The sequence below is a fragment of the Halichoeres trimaculatus genome, unplaced genomic scaffold (assembly GCF_033239565.1).
Source record: "Halichoeres trimaculatus isolate MK-OKI-2021-1 unplaced genomic scaffold, fHalTri1.1 fHalTri1_scaffold_21, whole genome shotgun sequence".
NCBI lineage: Eukaryota > Metazoa > Chordata > Actinopteri > Labriformes > Labridae > Halichoeres > Halichoeres trimaculatus.
Genome location: NW_027437199.1, coordinates 24214733 through 24226906, shown reverse-complemented (window position 1 = coordinate 24226906; position 12174 = coordinate 24214733). Strand labels below are relative to the sequence as shown.

At 41.7% G+C, this 12174-nt stretch overlaps 1 protein-coding gene across 2 annotated transcripts; it reads left to right on the top strand.

Annotated features, from left to right (window-relative positions):
* The first annotated feature begins 2047 nt into the window (after positions 1 to 2047).
* Positions 2048 to 8768, top strand: atxn10 (ataxin 10). 2 transcript variants are annotated; one of them, XM_074698603.1, is made up of 11 exons: positions 2048 to 2213; positions 2371 to 2562; positions 2867 to 2952; positions 3036 to 3132; positions 3213 to 3377; positions 3474 to 3554; positions 3749 to 3905; positions 4086 to 4203; positions 4595 to 4779; positions 6904 to 6967; positions 7336 to 8768. In XM_074698603.1, exons 1-11 carry the CDS (start codon positions 2068 to 2070, stop codon positions 7521 to 7523), a joined length of 1479 nt encoding a protein of 492 aa, XP_074554704.1. In that variant the 5' UTR covers positions 2048 to 2067; the 3' UTR covers positions 7524 to 8768. The 2 variants fall into 2 exon arrangements, with proteins under 2 accessions (XP_074554704.1, XP_074554705.1); XM_074698604.1 differs by lacking the exons at positions 2867 to 2952; positions 3036 to 3132.
* Positions 8769 to 12174: the final 3406 nt, after the last annotated feature.

The window sequence follows — 12174 nt, the reverse complement described above, 5'->3', positions numbered from 1 at the left end:
CCTGCTTTTCATCGCCGCTGAGCTGCTCCTGGCCAGTGAAAACACAGGGGACAACCATACGGAAGAAAACAGCGCAAGCTTCAATTTGCCACTTTACATGAAATCCCCAGAGCTTGTGTCCATGCCGTGTTATTAGAGCTTCAATGATTTCTCTGGGTTTAATAAAATCAATCTTCAGAGCTTGAAACTGTTTTTGGTAAAATGATTTGGTAGTCTGCAGAATTCTCTTTGAGAGAGATTATTGAATGCAGTCTGGAATGTGCACATGCGTTACTAAAGTTTAAATAACACGTGGTAACACATTTTCATTTGCTAACACCTCTTGTAAGATAAACAAGCTATAATATCAGGAAATTCAATTCAGACCTTCTGTGAGAAGTTGGAGCTAGTTATAAATTCAACTCATACATCATAAATCGAAACTTAATGACCTACAAAAGCAAACACCAGGAACATGGACTATTTCTGTGTTGTGAAGTCTCTCACTGCTGCCTCTGCGTCTGTGTCAGGTCAGATGAGGTGATGAACACATGCTGCTGACGCGTATCTGATTTAGATTCTGTTGGAAACATTTCAAGTGATAAAGTTCTGTGGTGAGAAGGCAAGACTTATCAATACTGGCATATGTTCAATTTGGAGCTGCATGAGCTCCAAAGACTGATGCTAAAGAAAAGTTATGATAGTTTAAATGTGTCTAAACATGTTTTAAAAGACTGTAAGGAAGACATGCAGATGTATTTCAACAGACTGAAGGTTTTGCATACAATTTATGACTGAAAGAGCTTGGAAGTAGTTGTGAATTAGTGACGGATAAAAGGTCTCCATGTAAAATAAAGTATTTATGCTTATCTTGTTTAGTACTATGTTAATCTTATTTATTATACGAAGATATATTCTTGTTCTCCTCTTCTCCTTTGCCAACAGGGCGGCTAGTTGCCCTGCCTTATGCAGCAGCTTTCTCTTCTCTGTCTGTTTCTTGTCATTTTTTTAGTCTCTTTTTGGTTATCTTTGTATTTGGAGTGGATCATTACTTTGTATGGCTCATTTGTTGGTCATGGACACCAAACTTTTTGTGGCTTCAGTGATATATTTTACTATTTTTGCTCCTGTGTTTGTCTGGAGATCCTACATGCAACTATGGCCACATTGTTTACATGTGAACTCAGCTGTTAGCAGCCTGTAGCATGTAAATGCTAACTGGTGTAAGGCCTGATGTCTTCCCACAATTTGAGGAGAAGGAGGTGAGGGCGAAGTGATGGTTCTCAGGTGTGAGCTAAGAAGTGACGACATCAACCTGTTCTTCTATCCATCGTTATTGGGAACATAAGATCTATCTCCAATAAGATGGACAAGCTAGCTGTGCTAACCCAGCAACAGAGGGAATACCAGAGTGCAGAGTAGCATCATGCTATTCACAGACATGGCTACAGGAGCTAACATCAGACGCCGGCGCCACATTGGAGGAGCTTCACCTGCTGTGAGCAGACAGGATCCAGGAGACAGAGACTGAACAGACTGCTGAAGAAGCTCAGTCCTGGACCCTGTGGAGGTGGAGGCTGGCTGAATTGGAGAATGATGGACAAGCTGTCATCATCTATTTTCTTATGGACCTTTTTGCACTTTATACTCTTTCTTACTTTTGTTTTCTTGATTGCTGCTGTGACTTCAATTTCGTTGTACTTGCTACGTACCTGTTACAATGACAAAAAAGTTCTATTCTATTCTATTCTATTCTATTCTATTCTATTCTATTCATATTTTATAGGCAAACACTTCTGTTTTTGTGTTTTTCATATCCATGTTACTGGGCAGGAAGCGTCTGTCCGCCTGCTTACATTCAATAAAAATTAAAAATGTGCTCTTTTGAGTCCTGACAAATGACATTTCGCCGCACTGTCCTCACTAACCGTAATAACTAAACATCGTTCCATGATGAAAACAGCTGCACATGCTCTGGTTCCACCTCTTTCCTGTTCTCATCCAATCAGCACCGTAGAAGGGAATCTAGTTCAGGGCTCTGCAACCAAAAGAGTACAAAAATATTACCCGGATGTCCCGCCCACACGCATGAAAGCAGAAAACATGGCAGCCTCCCCTATGTGTAACATGGAGCTGACAGCGTCTATAGAGCGCTCTCTGAATGAGAAACACTGCCAGGACCACCTGCAGGTCCTGAAAACTTTCACCTCCTCATTACGGGAACAGGAGTTCAGGTAGGACTGAAGTTTTTTAAAGAGGGTTGAGCGAAAACTGAGGACGTCCATGCAGCTAGCATGCACCTCCGTTTAACCTACGCACTGGAAACTAAAAACTGTCAGGTTGTTTTATTTCACAAACACAGCTTTAAATGGACCACATTTCTGACTCCAGGGATGCAGTGAAGGAGGAGGCATTCCTCAGTCTCTTCAAAGTTCTGTCCCGGTTGTCTGAAGACCTGCAGAATACCTGCAGCCAGGACCAGGACCTGGAGTCTGTCGGTCTGCTGCTGCAGCTGCTCGCGGAGTGCTTCAGGGCTCAGAGGAACGCCTGTGTCCAAAACACCCGCAACCAAAACCGTCTCAGGTGGGTCCAGGTACACTCCTGTGCGTGTGGAGTGCAAGAAATGTTTTGAGTTTTTTACTCTACCACCTGTAAAGATATGCACGGTTTACTGAACACAGCCTCACGTGATGTCTTCAAGATCTGTTACATGCTTTTGTATGACTAGACTGTTCAGTTTGTGTTATGTTAAAGGATTAACATCTTTCATGGAAGAGATGAGCGGGGTTATTTTCATAAAGCTTTATTTTGCTCCACATAGGAGTGGTCTAATTTCAGTGCTTGTACAGTGACTAGAATCTGAATCTGAACACATCTTTTCCCACAGGGAGCTTGGTTTCATCTACGCGTCCCTCAGAGTCCTGGCTTTCCTTCAGTCCAATCATTTGAAGAGCAGGGAAAGGGTGTTTGAATGTAGGTTTAAAATAAAAACATTGATCCAGATTTTTTTTTAACTTAATTTTGTTAAGATACAGATTCTTTTCCACTCTATCCAGCTCTTCGTTGTGGGATCCAGTTCCTCGGGAACTTGGCCGTTGGAAACCAAATGTGTAAAGATGACATTTGGAGGCTCAGCTACCCCAATCTTCTCTTGTAGGTTCTGCAAACAGCAGTTAAAGATTTGTTCTTAATATCACTACATGAAGTCATGAATTTCCACTCTTTAAAAACAGGCGGCTGCTCAGCACTGAGGATGAGAAGACGGTGAATTATGCCTCAATGGTGCTCCACACGTGTTTGGATGAAGCCAAGGTGGAAGAGATGTCTGAGCCAGAGAACGTCCAGCTGGCTCTACGGGTGATGGAGCTTTGTAGGACCCAACCAGACCTGGACTGGACGTAAGAGTCTGTCTGTGTGTAGAGACAGGAATGGTTTGTGTGTGCCTGTTTTTCCACCTGTATGCAACATCTGATTTCTGTCTTATTGACTCACAGGGTTCTTATTGCTACTCAGCATTTCCTCAAGTCCTCTGCTCTGGTGGAGGGCATGTATTCAGGGATGTCAAACCAGGAAAGGTACTTTACTTTAAAGTTTGCTGATCAGAACAAGATGGAACATTAGACTGGTCTTGAAAAAGTACACAGAAGATTTAAAACAACCTATACGAAAGAACGATGTGCGTGTGCGTGTGCGTGTGTGTGTGTGTGTGTGTGTGTGTGTGTGTGCATGTGTGTGTGTGCTTGTGTGTGTGCACATGTATTCTTTCCAGAGTGACCTTGTTAGAGCTGATATTTGCCCAGCTGAGAGAGGAGGACTCAGAGGAGTGTGGTATCCCTGCGAGCGTGGCTGCCTTCCTGGCGAGCTCCTTCCAGAAAGCTTGTGGAGCTGTGCTGACACTTGCCACTGGCTCTGCCTCCAGTGATGAGGTGCAAACCTTGTTTTTTTCTCTCAGGACTTCATTGAAATAGAGGCATGATTGGCTGGTCTGTAAAGCTGTATTTTTTCCTCCTTAAAGAGAGAAAATTGTGTCAAAGGGATTTCAGTGTTTGGACATGTCTCACACAGTATTCCTCCATATAACATCAGCTGCTTAAACTTCCCTCCAGGTCCTGCAAGAGGCGCTGACAGTGATCAGCCTGCTGGATGTGCTGTGTGAGATGACTTCAGACCTTAAGCAGTTCATGTTCCTGCAGGACCATCCTGATCTACTTATAACTACTGTTGGTAAAGTCCAATAAGCTCTCGTTCAACCCCTTTGGACAACTTCTCAACTGGAGTTTGTGGCTCAGATTTTGCTTTTTCTGCAAATATGTCATCTTCAGACCACACAGAATCCTTCGTGTGGTCTGACTGTTCCAGATCCCCTGTCAGATTGTTTGCACAGAGCGAAGAACTCCTCTGCTCATGCTCTACATGAGAGAGCAGTGAAAGCACAGCAGACATTACAAACAGCTGGTGTAAACAGAAGTCAAACAACACGTCTGAAATGAATATATCTACTGTAGAAATCTGATTCCATTACTCCCAACAGTTTTGGTAAAAGCTTGACTTTGAGTTTGGGAAAGTAACCCTCTGTGTCGCTTCTTTATATCTCCCCCCTCCCCTCCTCTCTCAGAGCTCCTGAAGCAGGTTCATGCTATCGGGAAGGCAAGTAAGAATATCTTCAGCTCTGCTCAGAACTTTTCCTCCATCAGTGGTGATGGAGAGATGTCCTCTCAGTCTCCTGTCATCAGCTTCAAGGCCCACCTTATCAGGCTGATCGGAAACCTCTGCCACAACAACCCCAGCAACCAGGACAAGGTTTGAAATGAATCAAGGAATGTTTTCACAACGGCCTCTTAGTGCTGCTCTAGTTTGTGCTGACCTGAACGTTCACACTGGATCTGTGCAGATTTTCAAACCTCCTGATCCCTGACAGGCTGAGAGAGAGCTGGCCAATCAGAGGGAAGGGGGTTTGTGGAGCTGGTAGCCTTAAAGAGACAGCAGCTTAAACAAAGTGTTTCAGGCAGAGGCGGAAATAAGGGTTTTCTGAAACACCAGGGAGAGAATAACAGATTAAAGCTACTAAATCTACAAAAAATAATGCTTGAATCACTTGATACAGAAAAGGAAATTGTTTTTGTCTTTTAATATCTTGAAATAAGATAGGATTTTTTGGTCTTGAAAGTGCCTCAGATTATGTCTAATTGGACAAACTTTATTAAAGATAAGACGTAAACACTTGATTAGGTTTCAGTTTTTGTCTTGTCCAAAAGTTGTAAACCAGAATCTAGAAGTGCAGTTCCAAATTCTTCTAAGCTACAAAATGACCATCAGTGTAACATATTCTCCAAATAATAATGGAAAGGGTGCAGAAATGTTTTTTTTTTTCATTCCTTTGTTTCCTGTCTGGGTCAAATGGGATCCAGACGCTCTTAAGACTTAGCCAAGGTACAGCATTTAGTTTAGAAAAATGAAGCTTTTGTGGAAGTGCTAAAAGTTGCTGTTCATCAATAATTTGCAGAAACCATGTACCCTCCAAGCTAAAAATCAGACTTTTACAGCATTAAAAACCAATTTAGAGCCTGGTTCAAAAAACAGCTTGGGTCTGAAACACTCATTTCTTTTTTTCAGCATACACTTTAGGAGGGTTGAATGTTTTCTAACTCAACAGAGTAGAGGATATTAGAATAAACTGATTGTCCAATCAGAGACCCAGCTCAGCTCATGTGACTGACAGGCACCCCATAGCTGTTAGGAAGGAAGTTTAAAGCCTGCTTCATATCCAGTATGGCCGTGTCCAACGATTGGCTTCATTACACTGCTTCAGGAACAGATGGATGATGTCACAGACAATGGCCATACTTTATACTCTCTATACACTTAGCAAGCACCCTGGGCCTGGCCAGGATGATGTGGTAGAAGTCAAGAGTAGATTTAGGAGGTCCTCCTGCACTCCGACAGCTCCATCTCTGTATGAACTTTTTAAAGCACAGGGTCCTGCTGTAACAAACACCTGATCTCTTTATCCCTGTGATGTGACATCTAATGAAGTGTTGAAAGCAAAAGACTTCATTTAAAAAACATTGACTTGGTTTGGCACTGAATGAAACATGAAGCTCCCTCCCTCTCTGTGCTGATGTTTACCACTTTGCCTTCTTTGCTGTCTGTCAGCATCTCTAAGCATGGAGAAAGCTCAGATAGACAATGGAGGGGATGGGGATTCTGCCTCTGTCTGCCACGCATTAGAGACTCAGTCCTACCTAATAGAAGCAGATCTGAGGAATGCTTGTGGGATGGCCACCCTCAGCTGGCCTCTCTGTAATACTTATGGTTGCTGATCTGTGGTCTGTCAGTGGTCAGAAATCACCCCGTATCTGTTTTCACTAAGATCTCTTCCAGTAAATCAAATGTCATTGTGTTCACCTTCGGGAGAGATTGTAATTTCAGATGTGCAAAGTGCTGAACCTTGTGCACCAGGCAGGAATCAAGGTTATTCATCTCTCTGTAGGTTTGGACGCGTAGAAACGACGTCAGGAAAACTGAGGGCTTGTTCTTTGAGCAACTTAAACAACATTTCCTGGAGATCAGCACTTTGTAATGTTACAGAGCTCGCAGGGGAACCACAGTGGCAGGAGGAGAGCAACAGAGAGAAAAACATTAAAACAAGAACAATTACCCCTATAGAATGGAGCTCATGATATAGAGCAGATCACCACGTCTCCATAGTCTCAGATCAACCACAACCACACTGTATGGAAGTGGAGCTCTTTTAAGGACAGGGACATTCATGGATATGTTTCATACTGTTAAATGAAACTGTTCTGACTCGGTTCACTCTGAAAAAACAACATTTTGTTGACCACACTGCCCCATGAATGTTCCTCCATGTTTTAGAGTGTGCACCCTCCTCTTCTTGACATCTGACTAAACTTTCCTCCTCAGGTGAGAGAACTGGAAGGCCTCACCGTTATCCTGGACAACTGCAACATAGACAGCAACAACCCGTGTATCCTTCATTTAGCCATGATGTGACTTCCAGTATTTCAGGCTCAGCAAAGTCAAACTCATAAATGAATGTGTATCTGATCGGGGCTCCTCTTCAGGATTGGTTCTGGCATGTTAATGCAGGGAAGCTGCTGGGCTTGGAGCCAGATGTCTGTTTTGGTTGAGCTCTGCACAGTTTATCATAAAAATACTTTTTCACAGTTTAACATCTCTATGGTTATTTTTCCAATCCAAGGAGCAACATCCGGTTAGTAAAAATGAGCCTATGCCGAAGTGCTAAAAGTCGAAAACCTCCTCAGTAAAGAACCTCGGTAAAGTAAATCTGACAGATGTTGAATCCTGCTGTTGTTCCTTAACCCGGGTCTTCAGTTATCAGTCAGTGGTCCATCTTTGCCATCAGGAACCTCCTCAAACACAACCTGCAAAACCAGGAGCTGGTTGCCTCCCTGGAGCGGCAAGGCACCGCAGACTACTCTGCTCTTAGGGCGCTTGGCTTTCTGGTGGAGGAAAGAGACGGGAGTCTGCTGCTGAAACCTGTGAGGAAGGACGAGTGCTGAGGATCTGAGAGGAGAAAAAGAAAGTCTTCAGCCTGCCTGCAGGTTCTCAAGAAGTCTGTGTTCAGAGAGAGACTGTGCTCTTACGTGTTGCTTCAATAACAGCTCAGCTTCCTTTGTGGTTGAACTGTGACTGTCAGTAAAGACGTACTGCCCATAGTTTAGGCAAAACAATAAAAAAGTCCTGCTAAGCATGATATAACCGACCCTCTCAGACAAGTCTGTGAGAGGACACTGTGAGATGGGTCTGTGAGAGGGGTCTGTGAGATGGGTCTGTGAGACGGGCAGTTCTAATGGAAGAACGACACGCTTCATGTTTGGAGATATAAGAACTCTACGCTTCAGCTTTTTTTCCTGTTATATCAGATAATAACTCAGTACACTCCACATAAACAGTATTTTTTGAACTTTCTAAAATCTGTTTTTATCTTATTTCACCAAACTATTGATAAAGGGGCTAACAGCATAAAGTTTGATCAGCATGTTTGGCTCCACAGACTGCAGGTCCCTGCTCTGAAGGACATTTAAGGGTTTTAACGACCTCTTAAGTTTTTTCAAGGTTGCTGTGTTTAGCATTAGCATTAGCAGACGCTCTGTCTGTGACAGATCTTTGATTAGTGATAGTTACTCTACGTGTGGATGATGTAGTGAGTGAATCATTGAGGAAATCAGACCAGAAGTATTAGTGTGCAGAACGCCATCCCTCTCTGCTCCTCCTTTTGCTGGATAAGCTGAATAGTCCTGACACCTCAACAATGCCATGCTTTACACACCCAGCTCCACTCTGTTTGCTCTGCCTCTGATTTTTAATGACAAAATGTATTGAAACAATCGGCCGGTCTCTCCCCTCAATCCACCAGCATAGTGAGGGGAGCTTATGCGGTTCCGGTCCCCAGGATTTCAGACGGCTAACAAAACAGCTCTTACTTGCGCTCGGCTGACTGGCTGCAATGCTTTTCAGCCCCACAGGAAAGAGGCTGTACGAGTCAGCCGGGCTGAATGAGGTGGCACGGTTGCGGTCGCCTGTTCACCTCCTGACACGCTGGAGCCACACCAGTCGAGGACAGAGAGTTTGTGTTACCATATCAGCAATTTATAACACACAACTGTATCATGAGCTTAGGGGTCTTCTTGTTCAGGATTCATAAAAGCACTTTGTCAGGATGTGGGCTCATGCATTCATCAGCATGTTCATATTCAGCTTAATAAATTATTTAATGGGACAAAGCAGCTGTTTGTTCTGATTTCAAGATGCTTTCTGATGCTGAACGTAACAAAAAGACCCCAAACTTTACAAAAAGGATGCTGAAATTTTATTGGTAAAAAAGAAAAGTGTACAACTGTGGATGTAGAGGGAAATGTTGACTTTGATAAGCCACCTAACAGACACAGAATCCTCCGTTAGCTGCATGTGAAGCAGCAGCAGCTGGGAGCTGTTTCTGATGGCTGATGGTTTCACAGATGCGTGACGGGTTAAAAAGCTCTAGATACTGTCAAACAATAAACAGTTGCTTGCTTTTCAACATGCAAAGACTGTCAGGTTTGAAGGCCTATGCTGAGTTGTGGTCGACACATCGGAAAGCCACAATCCAAGCTACTTCAGTGAAACACCAACTTTGATACTAATGATTCCTTTCTTTTTAATGCCAACACAGCGACAGACAAGGCTTGTAAATAGTGACTTTCTCTTCCTTCTATAAATGACATAAAGTGCCACGTTCCTCATATAAAAATATACTCTTCTAAATGTTTTGTAAGTTATACAAAGCCCTAAATACACATTCCTGAATACATTAAGAGTCTGTCCAAAAATAGCTTTGAGGCCTTTGATCCTCTGGTACCCTGTCTGTGTGGTTAGCCCGCATGCCATCCACCCAGGCAGGCCTAAACCGTGCTGGAAGGCCTTGTGAAAACAGAGGCCATAATGTGGAATTCCACATCTCTGCTCTTCATGGGAATGTTGGCTGTATCTGGACCTGATTGCACCTCTATGGAGCTCCAACCAGGCTGACATGCTATTCTCAGAAGTCAGGAGCCCTCTGCAAACACAACACAACAGGAGTGGCGCTCAGACTCACATGTTGGATGCTTAAAATAGTATGGGAATGATTTCTGCCTCTTTGCTTCTCAGCATTACAAAAGGTCTGGACTTAGGGAGGAGGGGGAGAATATGTTGTTAAAGCTTTAGTTGGGTCATTTTGGACCATAACGTGACCACGGTTAGCGAAGGTCCGCTTCTTAATGGATTTGTCATCTAGGAAGGCTAAAAAACAAATTTAGCTGGGGTGTTTTTTTAAATGGTGGGGAAAATTTTTTGGAGTCCAAAATCCAAAATGGCTGTCATGGAAATGATCTTTTTAAAGGCTCAGCTTACAATAATGAACAACACATGCTTTCAGACCTTATTTTTGTTAAGAAATATATTTCAGGGTTACATAATGATTTGACCTTATTTTAAACTTCAAATTCAAGATGGCTGCCTTTGGGGGGAGTTTTTGCCTTTTCTGGGGCATTTTTTTTCCATTTTGTTACAGAGTCTCTATAAGGTTAAAATGGAAGCTCTGCTCATGATCAATTGAATAATACACAGTTAAAGTTCACAGAAATAACATCTGAAGTCAATAAAGTAGATGTTTATGTGTAAACAACACTTGTTGATTGCCCATTTGCAGCTACAACTTTTCAGGTCTATATCACAATTTTTTTGACTATATTAAATTCTTTTGTAGTTTCAGACCAATGGAAATGAATAGATTTCTTTATTTCGCTCCCATTTAAATGAATGGAGATTTACCATCACCATGGAAACCACTGGAACAAAGACATATGTGTGATGTCACAAGGAAAACGCAGGCTGTTTTCGAATTCCCCTACTACATACTGTGTATGAAAGTAGTATCTAGTAGGCACTGCATACTGCCTACTACACTGAAGGCCCGTCCTTCCAGGAGGTGGTGGTGTAGACATCACCAAACTTATCAAAGTCAAACCAGTTTTCGGCCTTTATTTGTAAGCTGTCCCATTTGCCTTGATTTATTAAATCTCTGGGCTTTTAAGGCTTACCACATTTTAGAACACATTCACAGGACATTGTGTACTGTGTCTTTCATTGGGAGGGAAAACAACTTGCGTAGCTGCAGATGGGAGTGTTTCTAACATATTAGGAGTGAATAAATAAATATAAAACTAGAATCTGCATTTCCTTGCAGCATATGCTGAATGTTGAAATACTGAGCCCTATATAACTTTACTAGAAGAAATTATATCACAAGGGATAAGGAATCTCCCTTTATCCAATCATCATAGTTTTTTAATGTAATCAAGCAGGAGAACACTGCAACCGTTTTCTAATTCGCCTACTATTCTAGCAGTGCAGTTTCCCAAAATGTAGCATGTAGCATACAGTTTGCAAACAAAAAATAAAGTTGCAGTATGCAAAAAATACCCAGATGACTTACTGATTTGGGAAACAATTCACAGTATGCATCGGACCAGTCTGCTTCGCCTACTGTTGCCCACAATGCAAAGCGCCTGAATTGAAAATGACTGAGAGCGAAGCCTCAACAAACAAAGCAGCAGATGAATACAAATTTAAGAGCCACTACTGGTAGGGCTGAACGATTTTAAGAAAAGACTGAATTGCAATTTTTCTGGCACATATTGTGATTTCAGTTCGATTCACGATTTTCTTCAAATCAAGCTTTGGGATATTCACATGTAGGGCTGAACGATTTTAGGAAAAGATCTCATTTTTCTGGCAGATATTGCAATTCACGATTTTTTAATCATCAATAGTGATGATAAATAATCTGTTTTTATCAATTTCTACTCCTAAACAGAGGCTTTGTGTTGTTGACCTGCTTACCAGCACTTTTAACATATAGATTGTCGACAAATTTGTAAAACAGAATCTGTATAATACTTGACACAACAGATCCTGAGTCAGTCAGGAGCACTGCAAAAAAATTGCTGCTTTGGCGATCTCAAAATTGCATTGTCTAAAATTGCGATTTCGATCTGAAAACGATAAATTGTTCAGCCCTAACTACTGATTATCTTTACCTTTTCAACACGCAATAGTGTGTAATAACTCTTAAACTTGTTTTTCCTTTAACGGTTCGTAACGGCCAGACCGCAGCATAATTACTGTAAACCACTGCAAAGTATAGTATGACATTCTACCGTTACATTCTGTATTTCACCTCTATATTTCCACCACCTTAAATTTTATTGCTTCTCATCATTCTTTATACTGTATTGTGTGTGTGAGATGTTAATCTTTGATGTGTTTTTTTCTTTTAAGTGACCCTAATACGTCTTCTTACACCGTCACAAAATGATAATTAATTCCTCTCAGAAATAATAAGTATTCTCCACAACTGACTGTTTCATATAAAATGCTGCTTCAGGCAATATTTTTGCAGATTAAAAACTGAAATGTCAACATGTCGGCTACTCATGTTTGTTTTGTACTATTAAAATTAAGTTTGAAAAATAAATCGTATAAAAAATAAAATAAATATAAATAAATAAATAAATGAAAATTTCCCCTTTGCTACATAATAAACCTAACAGAACAGTCATAGTACATACTACATTCAAGTGTAGTAGGCAGTATGCAGTGCCGACTACGTACTACCCTTGTACACAGTAT

What these genes read in the sequence shown, in the direction of transcription:
- atxn10 (XM_074698603.1), top strand. Translation starts at nt 2,068, where the DNA reads ATGAAAGCAGAAAACATGGCAGCCTCCCCTATGTGTAACATGGAGCTG. An exon ending in AGCTACCCCAATCTTCTCTT is followed by an intron (nt 3,133 to 3,212) that starts GTAGGTTCTGCA and finishes CTTTAAAAACAG; the next exon opens with GCGGCTGCTCAGCACTGAGG. An exon ending in CAACCAGACCTGGACTGGAC is followed by an intron (nt 3,378 to 3,473) that starts GTAAGAGTCTGT and finishes ATTGACTCACAG; the next exon opens with GGTTCTTATTGCTACTCAGC.